The following is a 24,815-nucleotide window of genomic DNA, read 5'->3' as shown; positions in this document are numbered from 1 at the left end:
GCTAGAGAATGGTTATAGACCATAAATAGGGGCAAACTATAGAAAGTTTGGAGACCCCTGGGCTAGAGAATGGTTATAGACCATAAATAGGGACAAACTATAGAAAGTTTGGAGACCCCTGGGCTAGAGAATGGTTATAGACCATAAATAGGGACGTATTTGCCTTCTATGACTCCATGCTGAGATTTCACTTTACTTCCTCTCCAGAAGAAACAACAGGCTGGGACATTTTCTACTCCCGATGGCCACGGTCCGGCCCCCCTAAAGCCTGAAGGACAGTAAGCTGGCCTTTTTATATAGAAGGTTTGGAGACCCCTGGGCTAGAGAATGGTTATAGACCATAAATAAGGACAAACTATAGAAAGTTTGGAGACCCCTGGGCTAGAGAATGGTTATAGACCATAAATAGGGACAAACTATAGAAAGTTTGGAGACCCCTGGGCTAGAGAATGGTTATAGACCATAAATAGGGACAAACTATAGAAAGTCTGGAGACCCCTGGGCTAGAGAATGGTTATAGACCATACATAGGGACTTATTTGCCTTCTATGACTCCATGCTGAGATTTCACTTTACTTCCTCTCCAGAAGAAACAACAGGCTGGGACATTTTCTACTCCCGATGGCCACGGTCCGGCCCCCCTAAAGCCTGAAGGACAGTAAGCTGGCCCTTTATGGGCTTGAGAATGGTTATAGGCCATAAATAGGGCCAAACTATAGAAAGTTTGGAGACCCCTGGGCTAGAGAATGGTTATAGACCATAAATAGGGACAAACTATAGAAAGTTTGGAGACCCCTGGGCTAGAGAATGGTTATAGACCATACATAGGGACTTATTTGCCTTCTATGACTCCATGCTGAGATTTCACTTTCCTCTCCAGAAGAAACAACAGGAAGTTAACGCAATGTCTTCCCGGGGAGAATTGCCATCTTAGACAGCTGACACTAAAACAGGTGTCCCTATTATTTGCCCAACCTTCCATTCCAAACAACCATAACATTTTGGATTCCCAAATCTGCTTGCTTACCTCCTCCGAAAGCTACAATTTCTGCATAGAGGAGTGTTGGACTTCACAAGTCTCTGCACTAATGTTCCAAAGACTTGAATGAGACACACCTGTACTGCAGGAGCAACATCCCATTCAAGTCTAAAATATGATAGTGTGGAGGCATGGGCAACCAAACACTAGATTTTTACAGAAAACGCAGGAAGCCACCACCATCACAGTAGGTAAATAAGTGCCTGCAGGAGGTTGCTCAGCTTAGTGTATTTAAGGGGCTGGGGGAGGTAGATATTTACTGAACTTGTCCTTTAAGGCTTTAATCGGAAATTGACTTGAGAGAGGGGTTAAAGCCATAAAACGTTGTCATCCACCTCTATCTGTACGGACTGTACTCCTTGTGCTACTGGTATCTGTATGTCCTGGCACTTTCTCTTTGCCTCCCAGTTATTATGTATTACATCATTTATCTCTAGCTTATATCACTTGCTTTCTGTTTAGTTGAATTAGGTCTTCTTGGAAGTCAATGTGGTCAAATGTATTCAAAGCGGAGCTACAGTCCCCATAATCAATTTTTTTTTTAAAAGCTCCCCCTTATTGACAATAATATTTGACATTATTATTTGGATCCTGTCCTAACTGTCTTCATGCTTCTTACTTTTAAATCTTTATTATTTTACCTGATCTCGGAAGGAGGCAGGGGCCACGAGGAAGCCGGCTCGTGTGTATTTCTGGGATAAGGTGCAGATGGCTACCCAGCATGCACCTCTCGATCTCGCGCCTGAGCAGTAATGACACTGCACGGCGCAGTTTGTTAATTACAGGTTGCCATAGCAATTCTAAAATGTCGCCGACTGAATCACTTCCGGTCAGGAAATCTCGTGATGGTACCCGCATCAGATGTCCGAAGACTCCTGGGATTGATGACATAGATATCCCAGGAGTCAGCGTGCCGGGCTGGTGATGTACCACAACCAGAAGTTGTGGGGAAGACAACCTTAAAAAAAAAAGGTACTTTCTGCAGAAAATACAACATACCTGTTTTCAAATCTTAACCACTTAAGGCCCAGAAGATTTTACCTCCTTCCTGACCAGGGGGTTTTTTGCGATTTTTTACTGCGTGACTTTAACGGACAATTGCGCGGTCGTGCGACGCTGTACCTAAACAAATTTGATGTCCTTTTTTTCCCACAAACAGAGCTTTCTTTTGGTGGTATTTGATCACCTGTGCGATTTTTTGATCATGCGCTATAAACAAAAAAGAGCGTAAATTTTGCAAAAATAACAATATTTTTCACATTTTTTTATATGAAATTCCCCCAAAAAAAAAAGTAAAAATCAAAATTTTTTAACATTTTCGGCCAATTTGTTTTATGCTACATATGTTTGGTAAAAAAAAAAAATCGCAAAAAGCGTATTTTGATTGGTTTGCGCAAAAGTTATCGCGTTTACTAACAAAGGGAAAGATTTTTGTCATTTTTGGTGTTTTTTTTTAATGCGTAATGGCGGCGATCTGCGATTTTTTTTGCGGTTCTGCGACATTGTGGCAGACAGATCGGACCCTTGACTGACATTTTTGACACTTTTGGGGTTACCAGTGACATTACTGCAGTAATCAGTGCTATTCATATGCACTGTTACTGCAAAAATGACACTGGCAGGGAAGGGGTTAACTGTATTGGAGAGGGAGGGGTTAAGTGTGTCCTAGGGGCGTGTTTTCTACTGTGAAGGGACATGGCTTGAGGTGTAAAAACAGAGATCAACGGTCCTACATAGTAGAACCGTCTGATCTTCATTTTTACACCAGGGAGAATGACAGGCGGCTTGTTTACATTAGCCGCCTGACTTTCTCCCTTCACCGGAGCGATCATGAGTGACTGACTTGTCAGTGAATGAGCCGGGGCGGGCACGCGCCTCGGCGGGCGCGCGCCCGCCCGCTATTGGCTCACAAGTCAGTGACAGGCGAGTGACGTACCCCTACGTCACTCTGCCTGGCCGGGGCTGACCGCCGCAGTATATAGTCGTGCGGCGGTCGGCAACCGGTTAAAGTGATATTAAAGTTTTGTTTAAAAAAAAATAAAAAAACGTAATGGTTTTCCACAGGGCAGCCCAGATCCTCCTCTTCTCGGGTCCCTCGCCGGCCCTCCTGGCTCCTCCCTCCTGACGGGTGCCCCCACAGCAAGCAGCTTGCTGTAGGGGCTCCCAAGCAGGCACGCTCTGGAGCTGCAGCTTTGTGTGTCCATCCACACACAGAGCCGTGGCCTGGCCCCGCTCCCGTCTCCTGACTGGCTCACTGCTTGTGATTGACAGCAGCGGGAGCCAAAGGGAGCCTCCCGCTGCTGCCAATAGCCAATCAGAAGTGCGAGTCCCCGGAGAGGCAAGGCTCTTGTGGACATCACTGGATCGGGAGGGGGGCTCAGGTAAATATTAGGGGGGCTGCTACACACAGAGGTGCAAAAAACCTTGCGCCTTTACAACCACTTTATTTCACTAAGTGGGACATGAGTGGGACTCCACTTTAAGCATATTGCGCTTTAATCAGGGGATTCCAAACTTTTCAGTAGGTGGACCATTGTATATTTTACAAATACTCGTGCACCCCAAAAAAAAAAAAAATCTGTTTTCCAAACGAATTGATAAAAATAAAATGTTTATGCATTTTTGGAATCAGCATCATATGATTCAGAACAACACAGAAATTCAGTAAAACAAAACAAAGCAATTTGAAAAAAAACTAGATCCCAGCGTCCCCATCAAAGTCCGCTCTTAAATCAGAGCACCCCTTACATCAGTCCCCATCAGAGTCCGTCCTTACATCACAGTCCCCCCTTACATCAGGTCCCCATCAGAGTCCCCCCATACATCAGGTGAACATCAGAGTCCCCCCTTGCATCACAGGTCTCATCAGATCTAGAAGGAGAAAGTTCAATTCTTCTGTAAATGGTGGGACAAGCACCTGAATGGTTATTAGGCTCAACAATGATACAATGATGGTACTGGAGAGCGAAGGGTGGGGAGGGAGTTGGGGAGAAACTGTGACTATAGCCTGACCTATGTGAGAGACCACTAACCCTAACGGTCCTGCGGGCCAGATAACGTCTTGCAGTGAGCCAGGTTTGGCCCATAAGTCACAGTTTGGAGACCCCCACTTTATATTATTTGAAGGTTTGGAAATCGAATTATTAAAATACTACATTTTGGTGTGCTAGCTGGAAGATTCCTGAAGTTGCCGCTATATTCAGTTTTAAAACCCTTTTTACTTGACACCGTTTATTGAGTTATATGCTTTATTTAGGGTATGCAGACTTTTTCTAATTAATTCAATTTCATTTTTTTCTGAAATGTACTATTAAAGGTAAAGCGGCACATTGTTTTGAAGGTCCACCTCCCACCCACTGATCTTCACGTGCTCCCCTGCCACTGCATTACTTTGTCACAGCCATGAGTCTAAACCAGCTATTCTCAACTAGGGTTCCTTCAAGGATAGCCCGGGGTTCCTTGAGCTGTAGCTAACAGACCTTTCATCTGATGGTTCCTTCACAGTTCCAGGACCAGCACCACTTGGCAAAGCCAGTGATATAACTGCAAGGGTGGAATTCTGGCCATCTCTGTAAAGTGGGTATTCTTCCCACTTAACACAACCAACATAAGGGGCATTTTCCCATTGCCCCCTGATAGACTTATGTTACAAGGGATTCCCTGAGACCTGAAAATGATTTCAGGGGTTCCTATGAGGGCTGAGGGTCTCCAAACTTTCTAAACAAAGGGCCACATTACTGTCCTTCAGACTCCCACTGTCCAGTTGGATAAAATAATGTCCCACCTTTGGTTTTAGGGGGAGAAATGGTGTCAGTGGGAGGAATAGTGAACATCATTGGTGTTCGTGGGAGGAAAATTTCCCATTGTTGGTGTTAGTAGAAGGAATTATGCCCCATTGTTGGTGTCAGTAGAAGGAATTATGCCCCATTGTTGGTGTCAGTAGAAGGAATTATGCCCCATTGTTGGTGTCAGTGGCTGGAATAATGCCTCATGAGCCGGGTAAAGGCAAGCCAAGGGCTGCATCTGGCCCTCTGGCCACAGTTTGGAGACCACTGCTCTGGGGTAAAAGGGTTGAGAAAGGTTGGTCTAAGCCCCGTGCAAGTTTTGTATCGGAGCTAACACTGAGTGACTGGCTTTTTTCCCTTCCCCATGTGACAATATTCAGGCTTGTTTATTGGCTGCTCACCAAAAAAGGTCACGTGCTGCCTTCATAGGTATATCTGATGGCTCCACTGGAGGAGTGAAGTGGATGGAGATAGGAGGCAAATAGATACTCTTTAGCAGTGCTTTAAGTGGCCCAAATGAGGTGCCAGTACTCTATTATAGCCTTTAAATCCCCCCCCCACCCCACATCAGGGTCCCCACAGAGCATCCCCCCCCCCCCCCCCCTGGCCTGGGCTGGGACTCCGGAGCAGGGGGATTCACTGGTGGTGACTGGTGGGAAATATTCTTGGGGGGGGGGGGGCAATTGAGGGCGCAGATGTCCAAAATGAGCGTACTGGTACGCTAAGGTGCACGGAGAGAGGTGGCGGTATGCTCAAGAGCCATATTTGGAAGTGGCGGTACTGAGTACCAGTGCATACCGGCCCACTTAAAGCACTGCTCTTTAGCCAAGGTGTGAACTTAAAACTAAAAAAGCTTCAGTCATCTGAGCAGGTTCACTGTGGCTACAAAGACATGAAATGCATCCGTTCCTGAAGAAGTTACTTTATTCTTTACACCGCCTGTGCTAAGATTACTTTTTTTTGTCAGCCTTAATGAGAAAAAGCTGACTGCCGCTGCGGCATTGTTACCTCGCTCCCCTAATGCAAATATCAATAGTGCTTCTGGCAGTATGAATAAGGCTGCCCGTAATAAGCTCCTTATTGCTTTTACTGCAAGCTCAATATTTTGCCACAAGGACGTAGCCGGTAATCTGTGGAAAACACAGCCAGATTAAAAAATACTGTTGGTAATACACAAGGAACATTAGCGGAACGCTAATAGCTGCTCGGAGGTCTTGTCGGGAAGTCATTTTAGCATCGTCCATTCCTCATACATGACTCCGAGCCGAGAATTAGGCAGACAGCGGAAACAAAAGGGGTTTGGAAAAGAAAATTAAGTCCTTTCATCAGGTAGGCAAACAGACGTTTAGCTAAATATTCGAGTTTACAAGATAATTATAAAGCCGCTAACCTTATGGCAGGTTTCTAAGATGTAATTAGCGTTGAACATTTCATTTTCTTTGTTAAAGGGGCTGTACGGGCAAAGATGGCTGGAAGAATTTATCAACGGAGTTCTGAAGGTAGAAGAGCAACTTCAGAAAAGTAATCAGGGAACGGTAATGTTATAGTGGAGATGGATGGAACCTAAATACTCTTAATCTTAGTTTTATGTAATTCAGGTGTATCCAGAGTGCTGTAGGGAATCAGGCTAACATTTCTGTCCTTACTCCTTCCCGGAACCTGGTCTGGTTAGTAGTGATCGACCGATATCGTTTTTTTATTGCCGATATCGATATTTTGGTCATCGCATATCGGTATCGGCCGATATTTTCGGACATTTAAAAAAATGTTTTATTTATTTATTTATTTTTTTCACAGGTACTCTGGTGGAGGGATCTGGGAGTCTAAAAGACCCCAAACCCCTCCTCTGCACTTAAAAGCATTCAAAACGCCAAGTTTGGCTGTTTTGAATGCTGTCATTTTTTTTTAAATTTAGCGCTGAGTACCCGGAAGTGATGTCATGACATTACTTCCGGGTTTTACATGGAGACCCAATCAGAGCTGAATGCGGCTTTGATCGGGTCTTCTCTTCGGCGGCCATGCAGGTAGGATGCCCGGGTCTCCCGGTGGTACGGGAGACCCGGGCGAGCCGCGGAAGGTGGTGGGAGGGGGGGGGGAGACGTCCCCTCCCGCTCCTTGTAATGACAGCCGAGTGGCCTCTCAGCCGCATCGGTTGTCATTACAAGACAGCCGACCGTTGGCTATGGACACCGGTACCGGGGTGATGCCTCTAGCTGCAGGCATCACTCCGGTACAAGCACTTTCCCGAAATATCGGTAACCTCCAGGGCCGATTCCGATATATCGTGGAGAGTGCATATCTGCCCTCGATATATCGGCAGTGCCGATAATTGGTCGATCCCTACTGGTTGGTCCATGTCTCGGGGTACTGCCAAAGCTTATTCTATGGTTCTTGCTACTCATCCTTGTATGGAGAAGTGTAGTGCGGTGTAGCAGCATAAGTTCAGCAATAAATACAAAACAAGGCCTGGCGGGAAGGTCCCTGACCAGGAACAGTCAAAGACCGCAACATCGTTGAAGCTCTAGCAGAGCAGGTCTTGGGTGCACCAACAGCATCTGTCTTGAGGGGCGGAATGTGGCTTTGCCGGTTCATGTCAAAATGGGCAGGTGTCCAGGAAGAATGGCGTGTCCCTCTCCTTTCCCTATTCTTCTGGAACCTCTCCTTATCGCTAATTACTATCCCTGTAAGACGGTGACCTGTCCCTACATTACCCACATGCAAAATGAGCGCGAAGCCTGGGAGCCAGGGACTTACATAGGCTTTGCATGACCCAAGATGACTGCCAGAGTCAACCCCCACCCCTTAAGTATCTGAGGAGTGCTTTCCACTAGCCTTACCTGCTTCCTTGGTCCAGCACCGTAGAGTCTTTCCAGTAGAAATGTCCCTAGTGGGTTTTTCTCTAGTAAGTATTGCGCATTGGGGCCCTTGAGCGCCACGCCCGGGTGCCAGGGACTTACATAGACTTTGCGTGACCCAAGATGACTGCCAGAGTCCCATGGGGTGGCAGCATCCAATCTGATAGCTTCTACAGTGACCCAGGAAACCATAGAGAAACCATGATCCTCTTGACTTCCCCTCCAACTGCAATACCGCTGTGGTCGAGTGCCACCTACAGTGGAGAAAATAGGCTGCACCTGCCCACATGTGTGCCACCTGCCTCAACCATTTGCTTAAGCCCAGACAAGTCAAAATCTTTGATTTGCTTCTTTGGGTTAATTGTTCTTTAATCAATCCCCTCCCCCCCCCACCCCTTAAGTATCTGAGGAGTGCTTTTCACTAGCTCAGACACTTACCTGCTTCCTTGGTTCAGCACCGTAGAGGCTTTCCAGTAGAAATGTCCCTAGTGGTTTTTTTCTCTAGTAAATATTGTGCATTGGGGCCCTAGTCATCCCAATGGGTAGGCTAGCCCAATAGCTCAAATACCTTTCTCCTTGGCTGAGAACCATACTGTCTTTCCAGCGGAAATGCCCTCAGGGGTATTTTCTCTAGTGTGCATGCACCTCCAAGCCCTATTCATCTCAATGAGTTAGATAGCCAACCAGCTCAACTACTTACCTTCCTTTTTTTCCCTTATCCATACAATCTTTGCAATAGAAATATCCTCAGTGGGTCTTTCTCAAGTGTGCAAGCGCAACAGGGCCCTATTCATCCCAATGGGTAAGCTAACCCACCAGTTCAAATACTTATCTTCCTTCTTGGTCACCACAGTAGAGTATTTTAAGTGAAAATGTCCTCAGGGTTTTTCTCTAGTGCACATGTGCATCGAGGCCCTATTCATCCCAAAGGGGTAAGATAGCCCACCAGCTAAAATAAGTGCCTTCCTCCTTAGGTCAACACTCAAAGGGATGCAGACCCTGTCACTTTCCTCATTAGAACCCTGCAGGTGCAGCAGATGATTATTAATTAGATAGATGGACACTCAAAGGGACGCAGACCCTGCCACTTTCCTCTCTAGAGCCCAGCAGGTGCAGCAGCTGATTGTTAATTAAATAGTCACGCCTATTCACATTCACTGTTCACATGGGCACAAACAGCTATTTCTTCAGAATAAGAAACGGTAGGAATCTGCAACAAAGTTTGGTAAAATCCCTGAAATGTGCAGAGATCACCCAAAGGGGAAGGGTTTTTTTTTTTTTTTCTCTACAAAAGTGGGGTTGCTCTTTAAATTATTTATTTAAAAACCATATTCATTTTTTTTATTTGTGATCTCAGCACTTATCTGGTGAAAATCAAGTTTATTACCAAGGGAAGATGTCTGATTTTACATTACTATGCCTAAAAAGCTAACTGCAACATTTCTGCACACATTGCATTTACAACCTTTTGCACTAGATTCAGACCCATGGTTTACACAGGTTCAGTGCTAAATCTGACCACTAGAGGGAAAGATTTCTAGCTAAACTGCAAGGACAGAGAAAATGAAGACAGATAAATGATGATACAGAGATGCTGAACTACACATGGACAGGACACCACTATTCCTAGCTTCAGTTCTTAGTGTTCAGTATCATCTACCTTCTACATATTGCTTAACCACTGGTAGACATGTGTGCTTCATTTTGTTCAAAAATTAGGATGAATTTTTTACAAAAGTAACAAATTTAAACAAATCAGAAATAACGAAATTAAATACGAATTTAAATGAAATTTAAAAACCAACAATAAAATAAAATAGAATAGAAAATAAAGGAATGGAATAAAGTAAAACAGAGCAGAATATAATAGAAAATAAAAGAATAGAAAAAATAGAAAATAATAGAATAGAATAAAACCGAACCGAATTGAACAAAAAAGAACAGAAAATAAAAAAAGTAGAAAAGAATAGAGTAAAACAGAACAGAATAGAACAGAAAAGAATAGAGTAAAACAGAACCAAATTGAACAAAATAGAATAGAAAATAAAAGAATAGAATAGAATAACATAAAACAAAACATAATAGAACAGGAGATAAAAGAACTCCGAAACTTGAATAGAATAAATTTGAATAGAATAGTTTAAAATAGAAAATAATAGAATAGAATAAATTTGAATAGAATAGAAAAGAGTAGGATACAACAGAACAAAATAGAACAAACAAAAAAGAATGCAATAAAATAGAATAGAAATTAAAGAAATAGAATAGAAAAGAATAGAACAGCTTAGAGTATAAAAAAAACAATAGACTAGAAAAAATAAAGTAGAAAGAAGATAACCATCTTCTGAAATTTGAATAGAATAAATTTGAATAGATTAGTTTAGAATATAAAAAAAAAAAAAATAGAATAAAAATGAGAAAAGAAAATAATAGTTTTACCCTATTATTTTCTTTTCTCATTTTTATTCTATTTTTTTTTCTTTTTTTATAGAATAGAGTAAAACAGAACTTTAAACAAAATAGAATAGAAAACAAAATAGAATAGAAGACAAAAGAATATAAAAATATATAAAATATAAAAAAAATAGAATAAAAAAGAAATGAAAATAACAGGGTAAAACAGAACAGAATAGAATAGAAAAGAATAGAATAATGTAAAAAAGAACATATTACATATATAACATATAACAATTACAGAAAATAAAAGAACAGAATAAAATAGAAATTAAAAGAGCAGATTAGAATAGAAAAATACAATAGCATACAATAAAATAAAATAGAAAGAATATAATTGTCTTCCAAAATTTGAATAGAATAAATATGAATAGATTATTTTAGAATAGAAAATATTAGAATAGAATAAAAAAAAGAATAGAATAGCAAAGAAAAGAATAGGGCAAAACAGAACAAAATAGAACACGCACCTTTTCCAGCATAAATTGCAGGGGATCTTCTGGCTTCTCATACACCAGATCTTCTGTGATCTCCTGAAAAACAAAATGTGAATCCTCAGATCTATGGTCCTGTATTGGTCCTGTATTGTACTGCATAGGCTCCTGGCTGCCTGCTGCTGATCTGTGTATTTCTCAGCCTGAACACGCGGGTGGCATTACTGTGGCCATATCATTGCTTTAGAAAATATGGGGCACGGAGGTGGGCCTTATAAATGTGCTTGGCGGAGCTGAAGCCAGAAGAGTACTATTACAGCTCATTCACATGTGAGGTTGGGGGGCGGTAAAATCCCACGGCTAAGCCACACTTTTACCACCTTCCAACTGCCACCCCCCCCCCTTTTAACTGCAGAGGTAGCGGCTAGGCTGTACACATGCTATGGCAGGAATTATACCCCCTGGTGCTTTCAAGAAAATGGGTCCACTCTACAAACATCCCCCCCCCCCACCTCCCCCCAACTGCATGCAATGCAAGCGGTTGCGGTGCGCTAGAACAGATTAGAATAGAAAAAAAAACAAAACAATACAATAAAATAGAATAGAAAGAATATAATCGTCTTCCAAAATATGAATAGAACAAATTTGAATAGATTCGTTTAGAATAGAAAACAATAGAATAAAATAAAACGAATAGAAAAGAGCAGGGTAAAAAACAGAATAGAACAGAAAATAATAGAATAGAGTAAAACAGAACCGAATTGAACAACATAGAATAGAAAACAAAAGAAAATAATAGAGTAAAACAGAACATAATAGAACAGAAAATAAAAGAACAGGATAAAATAGAAATTAAAAGAACAGAATAGAAAAGACTAGAACAGATTAGAATAGAAAAAAAAAAAAAAGAATACAATAAAATAAAATAGAAAGAATAAAATCGTCTTCCGAAATTTGAATAGAACAAATTTGAATAGAATTGTTTAGAATAGAATAAAAAGAATAGAAAAGAGTAGGGTAAAACATAATAGAATAGAATAGAAAATAATAGAATAGTGTAAAACAGAATCAAATTGAACAAAATAGAATAGAAAACAAAAGAATAGAATAGACTAACGTAAAACAGAACATAATAGAACAGAAAATAAAAGAACAGGATAAAATATAAATTAAAAGAACAATAGAAAAGACTAGAACAGATTAGAATAGAAAAAAAAAACAAAAAACAAAAGAATACAATAAAATAAAATAGAAAGAATATAATCGTCTTTTCCAAGATTTGAATAGAACAAATTTGATCAGATTCATTTAGAATAGAAAATAATAGAATAGAATAAAAAGGATAGAAAAAAGTAGGGGAAAACATAACAGAATAGAATAGAAAATAATAGAATACAGTAAAACAGAACCAAATTGAACAAAATAGAATAGAACACAAAAGAAAAGAATAGAATAGAGTAAAACAGAACATAATAGAACAGAAAATAAAAGAACAGAATAAAATAGAAATGAAAAGAACAGAATAGAAAAGACTAGAACAGATTAGAATAGAAAAACAAAAAAAAAAGAATACAATAAAATAGAATAGAAAGAATAAAATTGTCTTCCGGAATTTGAATAGAACAAATTTGAATAGATAAGTTTAGAATAGAAAATAATAGAATAGAATAAAAAGAATAGAAAAGAGTAGGGTAAAACATAACAGAATAAAATAGAAAATAATAGAACACAGTAAAACAGAACCAAGTTGAACAAAATAGAATAGAAAACAAAAGAAAAGAATAGAATAGAGTAAAACAGAACATAATAGAACAGAAAATAAAAAAAATAATAGAAAATAAAAGAACAGAATAGAAAAGACTAGAACAGATTAGAATAGAAAAACAAAAAAAAAAAAGAATACAATAAAATAGAATAGAAAGAATAAAATTGTCTTCCGGAATTTGAATAGAACAAATTTGAATAGATAAGTTTAGAATAGAAAATAATAGAATAGAATAAAAAGAATAGAAAAGAGTAGGGTAAAACATAACAGAATAAAATAGAAAATAATAGAACACAGTAAAACAGAACCAAGTTGAACAAAATAGAATAGAAAACAAAAGAAAAGAATAGAGAAAAACAGAACATAATAGAACAGAAAATAAAAAAAATAATAGAAAATAAAAGAACAGAATATAAAAGACTAGAACAGATTAGAATAGAAAAAAAAGAATACAATAAAATAGAATAGAAAGAATAAAATTGTCTTCCGGAATTTGAATAGATAAGTTTAGAATAGAAAATAATAGAATAGAATAAAAAGAATAGAAAAGAGTAGGGTTAAACATAACAGAATAAAATAGAAAATAATAGAACACAGTAAAACAGAACCAAGTTGAACAAAATAGAATAGAAAAAAAAAAGAAAAGAATAGAGTAAAACAGAACACAATAGAACAGAAAATAAAAAAAATAATAGAAAATAAAAGAACAGAATAGAAAAGACTAGAACAGATTAGAATAGAAAAAAAACAAAAGAATACAATAAAATAAAATAGAAAGAATATAAACGTCTTCCGAAATTTGAATAGAACAAATTTGACCAGATTCATTTAGAATATAAAATAATAGAATATAATAAAATGAATAGAAAAGAGTTGGGTAAAACATAACAGAATAAAATAGAAAATAATAGAACACAGTAAAACAGAACCAAGTTGAACAAAATAGAATAGAAAACAAAAGAAAAGAATAGAGTAAAACAGAACATAATAGAACAGAAAATAAAAAAATAATACAAAATAAAAGAACAGAATAGAAAAGACTAGAACAGAGTAGAATAGAAAAAAAAAAACCAAAAGAATACAATAAAATAAAATAGAAAGAATATAAACATCTTCTGAAATTTGAATAGAACAAATTTGACAAGATTCATTTAGAATATACAATAATAGAATAGAATAAAAAGAATAGAAAAGAGTAGATTAAAAACCTAACAGAACAGAATATAAAATAATAGAATAGTGTAAAACAGAACCGAATTGAACAAAATAGAATAGAAAACAAAAGAATAGAATAGAGTAAAACAGAACATAAAAGAACAGAAGACAAAACAGAAATTAAAAGAACAGAATAGAAAAGACTAGAACAGATTAGAATAGAAAACAAAAAAACCAATAGAATCCCCTAGTGTGGGAATCAAGAGGTTAAATCAAGTGGCGAGGAGGTGATACAATGTCTCCTCACCGCCTGTTAAATGTTTTCTGAAAAGTGATCTGAATGGGGATCTCTCTTCAGAGAGCACTGCTAGTGTGAATGAGCCCTTACAATGAATGAGTAAAAACTTAAAGTGGTTGTAAAGCCGTCCATATACAAGAAACCCCCCACCTAGAAAACCTATGAGAGTGATAATGAATGAACGCAGCTGCTGCCTGTTATTTCCAACAAGGGATTATCGGATATAAAATTATTCTTAGCTGTGACATGACAAAACTGCTAATAAGTGCCTAAATAAAGTACAAATGACATTCTATGAATGCCGATAATTGTAAACATACACCAAAAGTATCGGGACGCCTTCCTTTACACACACATGAACTTTACCACTTCTGGAACCTGAAGATTTTCCCCTTTAATGACCATTTCTTGCGATTCAGCAGTGCGTTACTTTAACTGACAATTGCGCGGTCGTGCGACGCTGTACCAAAATAAAATTGATGCCCTTTTTTTCCCACAAATAGAGATTTCTTTTGGTGGTATTTGATCACCTCTGCGATTTTTATAGTTTGCACTATAAACAAAAAAATTTGCGATAATTCTGAAAAAAAAAAAACAAAAAAAAAAAAAAATCAAACCCCCCCCCCCCCAAAAAAAAAAACAATATTTTTTTCATCAGTTTAGGCCAATTTGTTTTCTGCTACATATTTTTGGTTAAAAAAAAAAATTCCCAATAAGTGTATATTAATTGGTTTGCGCAAAAGTTATCACATCTACAAACTAGGGGAAAGATTTATGTCATTTTTTATTTATTTATATTTACTAGTAATGGCGGCGATATGTGATTTTTAGCGGGACTGCGACATTGCGGCGGACAGATCGGACCCCTAACTGACATTTTTTTACACTTTTTGGGGGGACCAGTGACATTACTACAGTAATCAGTGCTATAAATATGCACTGTTACTGTAATAATGACACTGGCAGGGAAGGGGTTAACCAAAGGGCGATCAAAAGGTTAAGTGTGACCCTGGGGGGTGTTTTCTAAATGTATGGGGATGGACTTGTGGAATCAACACAGAGACCTGTGATCTTATATATAGAAGGATCACAGGCGCTCTGTGTTCATTCCAGAGAGAACAACGGTCTACTGTGTTTACAACAGCCGACTGTCCTTCTCTCTGCACGGGGAACAATTGCGGGGTGCCCGACGCCACCAGCTCTGTGGATCAGCTTCTGCGCTGGCTAATGGGGGTACAGCTGAGCCAGCCTGCCACAGTATATCTGCGGCAGGCAGTTGGAAAGTGATTAATGGCATCCCAGTCTTAGTCTGTAGGGTTCAATATTGAGTTGGCCCACCCTTTGTAGCTATAACAGCTTCAACTCTACTGGTCAGGCCGTCCACAAGGTTTAGGAGTGTCTATGGGAATGTTTGACCATTCTTCCAGAAGCGCATTTGTCAGGTCAGGCACTGATGTTGGATGAGAAGGCCTGGCTCGCAGTCTCCGCTCTAATTCATCCTAAAGGTGTTCTTTCGGGTTGAAGTCAGGACTCTGTACAGGCCAGTCAAGTTCTTCCATCCCAAACTCGCTCATCTATGTCTTTGCGGACCTTGTTTTGTGCACTGGCCCACATCATTTGGTGGAGGGGGGATTATAGTGTGGGGTTGTTTTTCAGGGGTTGGGCTTGGCCCCTTCGTTCCAGTGATGGGAACTCTTAAGGCTTCAGCATACCAAGACATTTTGGACAATTTCATGCTCCCAGCTTTGTGGGAACAGTTTGGGGATGACCCCTTCCTGTTCCAACATGACTGCGCACCAGTGCACAAAGCAAGGTCCATAAAGACATGGATGAGCGAGTTTGGGGTGGAGAAACTTGACTGGTCTGCACAGAGTCACAAAGACGTCGCTGTTTGATGACGAAACGTGTTAAGTGACTGTTCCTGTGCGTCACTTCTGGCCCAGCGAGTGGAACGCATGGCAGGCTCCATTTTTTTTTTACATTGTATCACTATTATAGTGGCACTTTTTTAAAATGATATTTGAATGAATAAATTTATCTGAGGATTTTACACTATGAGAGGCTGCCTCATTTATATTTTTTGCCTGTCCATTGTACTTAGGGAGAAACACCAGGATCATAACAAGGAGGAGTAAGGATCCGTAAGAACAACCAGGAAACATCAGGAACTGCGGGACAGATCTCCCTAAGGACCTACAAGCCTTCATGACTTCCCTTGCTGTACAGTAAGGGAGTCACCGACATCTGGGGAGTGAAGGAATATTTATCCTTCATTTTGTTCTTTCAACTCCATCTTGTTACTAAAACCCTAGACTCAGCTTAATTAAAAAGCCTATCTAAGTAAATGTCCTTGAAAGTTTCCAGGATGTTACGCTATGTGGTCAAACTGACCCTTAGAGCAAGCCTGTTTGAAGTAACTAATTATGCCTTATCTTAACCCTTAGAACAAGTCTGATGTAATGCCAATTACAACTATGCAACAATACAACAATTATTTTAATTAGCTTATATGTAAGTACGTGACTTGAAGAACGTAATGGTAAACTTCTATTCTTGTATCAATTCTATGTATAATCTACTGGAAAGGGACTTCCCCTTTAACTCTCTCCATAAAACGTTCTTTACTGTTTGAATGAAGCGAGCATTCCGTGACATCATACCTGCCATCTCTGTGTGTTGATTTCACAAGTCCCTCCCCCATTCAGTTAGAAAACACCCCCTAGGCTCACACTTAACCCTTTGATCACCCCTGGGTTAACCCCTTTCATGCCCGTGTCATTATTACAATGACGAAACGCGTAGGGTATCACGGCGGCTACATTATCACGCTAACTCTATCCAATTGGCTGTTCTCACCAGGAGTCGGGCGCATGAGACAGAGCCCACAGGAACACAGCTATACCGCAATATATGTGCGGTTTACACACAATTTGTATTCGGGAATCTGTAAGTGCAATATTATCTTTTACATTCATTAAAAAGGATGAATGAACAGGAAAGCGCTCTAAGGGGTCCTATTCATTCACAAACGGAAGCATAGAAAACACCATTTACTATGCTTCAGTGGAGAGCGAACAACGGAGTCATCAGTACCGGAAATGGCCAGTAAATATGTTGCGTTATCTTATTGCACTATGGAAGCCTTTTTTGTTTCATCATATCCCTTGGGATCCGTATACGCTTGCTGAATGAGATCTCTACCCCATGAGAGACCTGCTGTGACCACCTATAATCTAGTGGTCTTGTAATCTGGTAAGCAGATTCTATTATTCACTTTGGGTGTGAAGTTAAGATCTGGAGTCACCTTTTTACCTCCTCTGAATCTATTCATCTGCCACCACCGGTGATCCGGTTCCTGCTACGACTACCTCTGTGGATTGGTGTTTATAACACATTTAATGGACTTTTTTTAACAGTTCACATTAACTATTTTGCTTTAGCACGGCTTTCAGTTTACAGTAAACCCCCCTCCATTGCGGGGGTTACGTTCCGGACCCAGCCGCGAAAAGTGAAAATCCACGAAATAGAAAAACCCTATTAAAATGCATTGTAGGCATGTTTTTTTTTTTTACTGTCACTGTACGTGTAAAAGCATTTTAAGGTCTTTAAACACACTTTTTGCGCTATAAACAAAAAAAATTGCGACAATTTTGAAAAAATAACAATATTTTTAACATTTTTTAACATTGGAGTTCCCCCCCCAAAAAAATGTAAAAATCAAAATTTTTTTAAATGTTTGGCCAATTTGTTTTCTGCTACCTATGTTTGGTAAAAAAAATCACAATAAGCGTATTTTGATTGGTTTGTGCAAAAGTTATCGCGTTTACTAACTAAGGGAAAGATTTCTGTCATTTTTGGTGTTTTTTTTTTTTAACGAGTAATGGCGGCGATCTGCGATTTTTTTTGCGGGACTGCGACATTGCGGCGGACAGATCGGACCCTTGACTGACATTTTTGACACTTTTGGGGGTACCAGTGACATTTCTACAGTAATCAGTGCTATAAATATGCACTGTTACTGCAAATATGACACTGGCAGGGAAGGGGTTAATTTTATTGGAGAGGGAGGGGTTATTGTATGCCTGGTGCTTACTGACGTGTGTGGGGGGAGGGGACTGAGTGACACAGGGACAGATCGCATGTTCAGCAATCTGTCACTGTTTGTCACTTCGGAGATCCGCCCGCTCTGTTTACACAAGCGGGCAGATCTCTAAACTCGATTCCCCGACGATCGGGGAAGAGCAGCGGCGATCGCCGCCGCTCCTCCACTGGCCCGACTCCCGCTGTGACTGAAAACAGCGGGAGCGCGCCTCCGGCAGCGCGCGAGCGCCGCCTACAAGGGGAGGAGACCAGCGACGCAGGTCTTCGTCGCTGGACGGAATCGAGCCACTTTGCCGCAGTACAGTCAGCGTGACCGGTCGGCAAGTGGTTAAAACAATAGAAACTCATTTAAACACATAAAAGATACTGAGAGACATAGCAAGAGCTATGGAAAACACAAAAATATTTCATTTTTTAACGATTTATATAGTAAAATAACATTACAAATAAAAACGCAATATACTGGGACCGCAAAAACTGAACCGCGATGGAGCGGGGGTTTACTGTATTTATCTTTAGAGTATGGATGTTTGCTCTTAGTGCTGGCGGATTTTTACTTATACTCTAGCGCAGTGCTTATTTTATCTTTCTATTATTACAGTAACAGTGCATATTTTTAGATCACATTTTGTTCGCCCTATGGTTAACCCCTTCCCTGCCAGTGTCATTATTACAGTAACAGTGAATATTTTTAGCACTGATTACTGTAGTAATGTCACTGGTAACCCCAAAAGTGTCCAAAATGTCAGTTAGCCCCCGGGGGGTCCGATCTGTCCGCCGCAATGTCACAGTCCCGCTAAAAATCGCAGATCGCCGCCATTACTAGTAAAAAAATAAAAATGACATAAATCTTTCCCGTAGTTTGTAGACGCGATAACTTTTACACAAACCAATCAAAATACGCTTATTGTGATTTTTTTTTGTTTTGTTTTTTTACCAAAAATATGTAGCAGAATACAAATTGGCCTAAAATGATAAAAAAAAAAAAAAAAAAAAAGATTTTTTATTTTTTTTTGGGGAATGGTATATAGCAGAAAGTGAACTATATATATATTTTTTTAATCACCCTGAGGGTTAACACCTTCCCTGCCAGTGTCATTCTTATAGTAATGTCACTGGTCCCCCCCAAAAGTGTCAAAAAGGTCAGTTAGGGATCCGATCTGTCCGCCGCAATGTCGCAGTCCCGCTAAAAATCGCAGATCGCCGCCATTACTAGTATAAAAATAAATAAATAAAAATGACATAAATCTTTCCCCTAGTTTGTAGACGCGATAACTTTTGCGCAAACCAATCAAAATACGCTTATTGGGATTTTTTTTTTTTTTTACCAAAAATATGTAGCAGAATACAAATTGGCCTAGAATTATGAAAAAAAAATGATTTTTTATTTTTTTGGGGAATGTTATATAGCAGAAAGTGAAAAAAAAATATTTTTTCTTTTCATCAACCGGGGGTTAACCCCTACCCTGCCAGTGTCATTCTTATAATAACAGTGCATATTTTTAGCACTGATGTTCTTAGTGCTAGCGACTTTTTACTTATACTCTAGCGCAGTGTTCATTTTATCTTTCCATTTTTACAGTAACAGTGCATATTTTTAGCACTGATTACTGTAGTAATGTCATTGGTCCCCCCAAAAGTGTCAAAAATATCAGTAAGGGGTCCGATCTGTCCGCTGCAATGTCGCAGTCCCGCTAAAAATCGCTGATTGCCAACATTACTAGTAAAAAAATAAAAATAAATAAATAAATAAAAATGACATAAATCTTTCCCCTAGTTTGTAGACGCGATAACTTTTACACAAACCAATCAATTATTGTGATTTTTTTTTTTTTTACCAAAAATATGTAGCAGAATACAAATTGGCCTAAAATGATGAAAACATTTTAATTGTTTAATTTTTTTTTTTTTTTTTTTTTTGAGAATGTTATATAGCAGAAAGTGAAAAATATTTTTTTTTTTTTTTTTTCAGAATTGTTCTTTTTTTTTGTTTTTGGCGGGGCTTCTGAAATGATCACAGAGACCTGTAATCCTAAATAGAAGGATCACAGGAGCTCTGTGATCATTCCAGGGAGAACGGTCGGCTGTGTTTACAACAGCTGACCGTTCTTCTCTCTCAGCGGGGAGCGATCGCGGGTGTCAGGCGACAATCAGAGCCACCTGTCCCGTGCATCGGCTTCCCTGCTGTTGGGTGGGGGCGGCGCATGCTTGCCCCCTAGCTTCCTGCGCGCGACCGACGGGTGGTCGAGAAGCGGTTAAGGAAGTAAAAAAAATAAATAAATAACAGGAGAGCCCAGTCATGTGACCTGTCAAAGTCATGTGACCAGCATGAAGCAGAGAAAACTCTGAAGGACACTGCAGGCTCCCCACCGCAGCGTGCATTTTATGAATGGGTCGTAAAATGTGGGCTGCGGTATGGAGTAACCTTGCAGTATATGGAGGAGAGAACAGAACCTTATCCGCTCTCTCTGCTATTAACGGGCTCCTCATTTACATATTTATTTAGGTTTAAAGAAGACAAATGCCTATCAAGTTTAAATTCTTCCCGGCTCCGGCACTTGTGGTCTTGAAGAGAGGAAAACAACCCCCCGGGGGGAAACTACAACCATTTTTATGCACCAAATGTTCATATTGACATTGAATATATTTATACATAATAATGAGCTCAGCTCTGTGCGTTTCTTCTTCGTTTTCTTTTTGTACCCAGATCAAGCATCACATTTATTTCTTTGATTGTTTGCCTTTGTACCTTCTCGAAACTTACTACAGATTTAGGCCATTTTCACACTTATGCGACTTGTCCTGGGACTCCATGACAAGCCGTCCTCCATGATTTCTAATGAGTACCGTTCATATCTGTGCGACTTCAAGTCACAGCGACTTCAAAGTAGTCCCTGCTCTACTTTGGGCCGACTTTAATGCGACTTGGTGTCCATAGACCTCAAGATTACACCGGCATTGATTCAAACAGCGTCAAAGTCGCATGACTTTCAGGTCGTATAAGTGTGAAAGGGGCATTAACCACTTGCCTACAGGGCACTTAAACCCCCTTCCTGCCCAGGCCAATTCTCAGCTTTCAGAGCTGTCGCACTTTGAATGACAATCGCGCGGTCATGCAACGCTGTACCCAAATTACATTTTTATAATTTTTTTCCAAACAAATAGAGCTTTTTTCTGGTGGTATTTTTTCACCACTGGGGTTTTTATTTTTTGCTGAATAAACAAAAAAAAAAAAAAGACCGAACATTTAAAAAAAAAAAAAACTTTTTATAGTTTGTTATACAATTTTGCAAACAGGTAATTTTTCACCTTCACTGATGTGCGCTGATGAGGCGGCACTGATAGGCACAGATAAGCACTGATGAGGCGGCACTGATGGGCACTGATAGGCTGCAGTGATGAGCATTGATAGGCTGCACTGATGGGCACTGGTAGGCTGCACTGATGGGCACTGGTAGGCTGCACTGATGGGCACTGATAAGGCAGTACAGATACACACTGATAAGGTGGCACTGATGGGCACTGGTAGGCTCCACTGATTGGTACTGATACACACTGATAAGGCGGCACTGATGGGCACTGATAGGCGGCACTGATGGGCGCCACTGAAGGGGACTGATAGGTGGCACTGAAAGGAACTAATAGGTAACACTAATAGGTGGCACTTTTAGGTGGCACTCATGGGCACTGATGGGTGGCACTGATAGGCATTGGTAGGTGACACTGATAGGCAGCACTGATGATGGGGCACTGATGGGCATTGATAGGTGGCACTGACCTGCACTGGTGGGCAATGGTAGGTGGCACTGGTGGGCACTGGTAGGTGACAATAGTAGGTGGCACTGACCTGCACTGGTGGGCAATGGTAGGTGGCTCTGACCTGCACTGGTGGGCAATGGTAGGTGGCACTAGTGAGCACACATGCGGCAGCAGTGGCTCCTCCTGGGGACTGATCTCCCTCTGACAGCAGCCGGGTGATTGGCTTTTTTTTTCTCCTCACGCTGAAAAACAAAGCTGGTTACCGGTGTTCCGTGAGAATTACCTACACGTGAGGAAAAACCTACCCTCGTCACTTCCGGTTGCACGGCAGTGTGTTTAATGCGGCGGTTAAATTAAAACAGCTGTGCTGTAATACGAGTCATCTGCGCTCCTGTCTCTGTCACTTCCCTGATCTCGGCTAGTAAATATAAAAGCGGCGGCGGGTGTATGAAAAGATAAATCAAGGAGCCGAGAGCCGCTTTTATATTTCCTAGCCGAGATCAGGGTAGTCACAGGGAGAGGAGTGGAGATGACTCATAGTGCAGCACAGCTGTTTTAATTTAACCGCCGCATGGGTAGGTTTTTTTCACGGACACCGTGATAATTTCATACTAGTGCGCATGCGCACTTGTCTGATCCTCAGCTGCTCCATTACGTATCGGGGGCTGTGAGCATGCGCACTGCTGCGCTGCTCAGCTGTTTCTGGCCGGAAGTGACAAGGGGTAGGTTTTTCTCACGGGGTAGGTAATTCTCACGTTACACCAGCTCTGTTTACATCACGTGATCAGTAGGGTTGAGCGAACACGGAATGTATTGTTCGGGATCGTACCGGACTTTTGGGTATTCAGTACCCGGACACGGACCCAAACATTTTACTGTATGTTCGGGATACAGTCCGTTGTTCGGTAATTTATTTCATGTTTTGGCGTTCGGTTATTTATTTCATGTTCATGTCAACAGCTGCAGGGCAGCCAATCAACAAGCGTTTAACTAGTGTGCCCTTAGAAGCCATCACAGCCATGCCTACTAATGGCATGCTTGTGATTGGCCAGTGCAGCATGTGACCCAGCCTCTATATAAGCTGGAGTCACATAGCGCCGCACGTCACTCTGCTCTATCTACTGTAGGGTCAGGTTCCTGCTGCTGCTGATATGAGGGAGAGATAGGAGATTATTGTAGGTTCAGGCTGGAGATTGCTTTCAGGGAAAGAATAGGAAGAATCTTCTTTAATCAGACAGCGATCTACATTGATTTTATTGTGTGGGGGTGCAGTGCACCATCTTTTTGCCCTGACCTGAGCCCAGTGAGGAGGAGGGAGAAAAAAAAAACTTTTATCAGTCTGTTAGATTGGCGGCGTGCAGCGGCCATGTAATGCAAGCTCAGTGCATATGTGTCTGCTTAATCTGGATTTAAAAAAAAAAAAGTTTTTTCCTTCGTATTTTACTGTGACTTACAGCGTTTAGACACTGCTGTTCTAATCTGCTCTTCAAAAAGCACCAATTTAAGGGGACAATTATTTTTCAGTTTTTCATTCATACTTTACTGTGACACTGTCATACAGTGTTTAGACCATGGGTGTCCAACCTTTTGGCTTTTCTGGGCCACATTGAGTGTAGAGAAGTTTTCTCGGGCCGCATATAAAATATATACTATAGTTAATGTATTTAAGTAATAAAACGCCGCCGCGCCCTTCCTTCGCCGCTGTGCCCCCCCGCACTAATTTAACACAACTAGAGGATGATCAAATGAAATGGAATCAGTATACAGAGGTTTTCTTCTGAGAGATATTAAAGGAACACTCTAACCACCATGACCACTTCAGTAATTTGAGTCAGAAGCACTGCACATGCTGGGATATTTACAGTTATGTGCTGGGGGATAGTTGCACCCCTAGCACATATGACTTAGGCAGCCAGAAAATGTCATGTCCTTATTCATACATGTATAAACAAGGACATGATATATTATGAAAAAACACAACTAGTTATTAAAAAACATATTGCAACAATTTACACACGCTAATGCACATACCTTTACTAGTTATTTTGCAGACTGCTGGCAGGTACTGCTGGTGCAGTTACTGCTGACGGTTACTGCCGGTCATGCGGGTACTGCTGGAGGAAGCAGCGGCTGCAGTAGAGAGCAGAGCCGCTGCTTCCTGTATGGCTCCTGTCACAGGGGTAGTGCATTTCATATCACTCCGCCTGTGACAGAGTCAGAACTATACAGGAAGCAGAGGCTCTGTCACTGACTGCAGACATCCTAAGTCTGCCTTGGTAGCTGGGAGATCGCACGGCACTTGCAGCCTAGTACGTGCCCATCCTATGCAGCCTAAACAGTGCCCATCCAATGCAGCCTGATCAGTGCCCATCCAGTGCAGCCTCACCAGTGCATGCCCATCCAATGCAGCTTCACCAGTGCGTGCCCATCCAATGCAGCCTCACCAGTGTGTGCCCATCCGAATGCAGCTTCACCAGTGCGTGCCCATCCAATGCAGCCTGATCAGTTGTCCATCCAATGCAGCCTCACCAGTGCTGTGCCCATCCAATGCAGTCAATGAAGAGAAAGGAGAGCCGCTGGATTACACAGAGCATGGATCATTCCTGTCTCCTGGCCTGTCTCCTATGATAGACATCACCAATGTGCTGTCTATCATAGGAGCCAGTCCAGGAGGCGGAGCTTCGTATGACAGCGGCCGCCGGGTAAGCAGGAGATATCCACTCTGTTTGTGATCCGGCAGCGGTCTCCAAATTGGGCGCATGGCCTGAGCTTGCCCTTTACGCCTTGGAGGTGCTGGCGTGCCCTGCAGCCAGTGTATTATCTGAACGGGTATTTAGCACGGCTGGGGGCGTTATCACAGACAAGCGCAGCCGCCTGTCCAGAGACAATGGGGACAAGCTCACGTTCATTAAAATGAACCAGGCATGGATCCCACAGGACTTGACCGTACCTTGTGCAGAATAGACATGTATACCGGCCTTACCCAGCCATTGTTGTATTTTTGATCTTTCTCACTCTTTGGGGTGTACCCTAATTTAAAAATAAATTTAAAATTAAAAACAAAAACGAGTGTTGGCTACCTCGTCCTCCTCCACCGCTGCTTCCACCTACACCGCCACATCCACCGCCACCTCAACCTCCCTCCTACTCCATATGGATACTCGATACGC

General features: G+C 41.0%; 1 protein-coding gene across 2 annotated transcripts in view; it reads right to left on the bottom strand.

Moving 5' to 3' along the window:
* Window positions 1-24,815, bottom strand: part of TEX55 (testis expressed 55) — a 151,860-nt gene that overhangs the window by 13,946 nt on the left and 113,099 nt on the right. For both annotated transcript variants that reach the window (XM_082247418.1, XM_082247417.1), the window contains one exon: window positions 10,604-10,666. In XM_082247418.1, coding sequence (XP_082103544.1) covers window positions 10,604-10,666 — 63 coding nt within the window. The remainder of the gene's footprint in view (window positions 1-10,603; window positions 10,667-24,815) is intronic.

Source organism: Pelophylax lessonae (assembly GCF_965119305.1).
Source record: "Pelophylax lessonae genome assembly, chromosome: 2".
Classification (NCBI taxonomy): domain Eukaryota; kingdom Metazoa; phylum Chordata; class Amphibia; order Anura; family Ranidae; genus Pelophylax; species Pelophylax lessonae.
The sequence above is the reverse complement of the archived record's forward strand: the minus strand, read 5'-3'. Positions and strand labels throughout refer to the sequence as shown.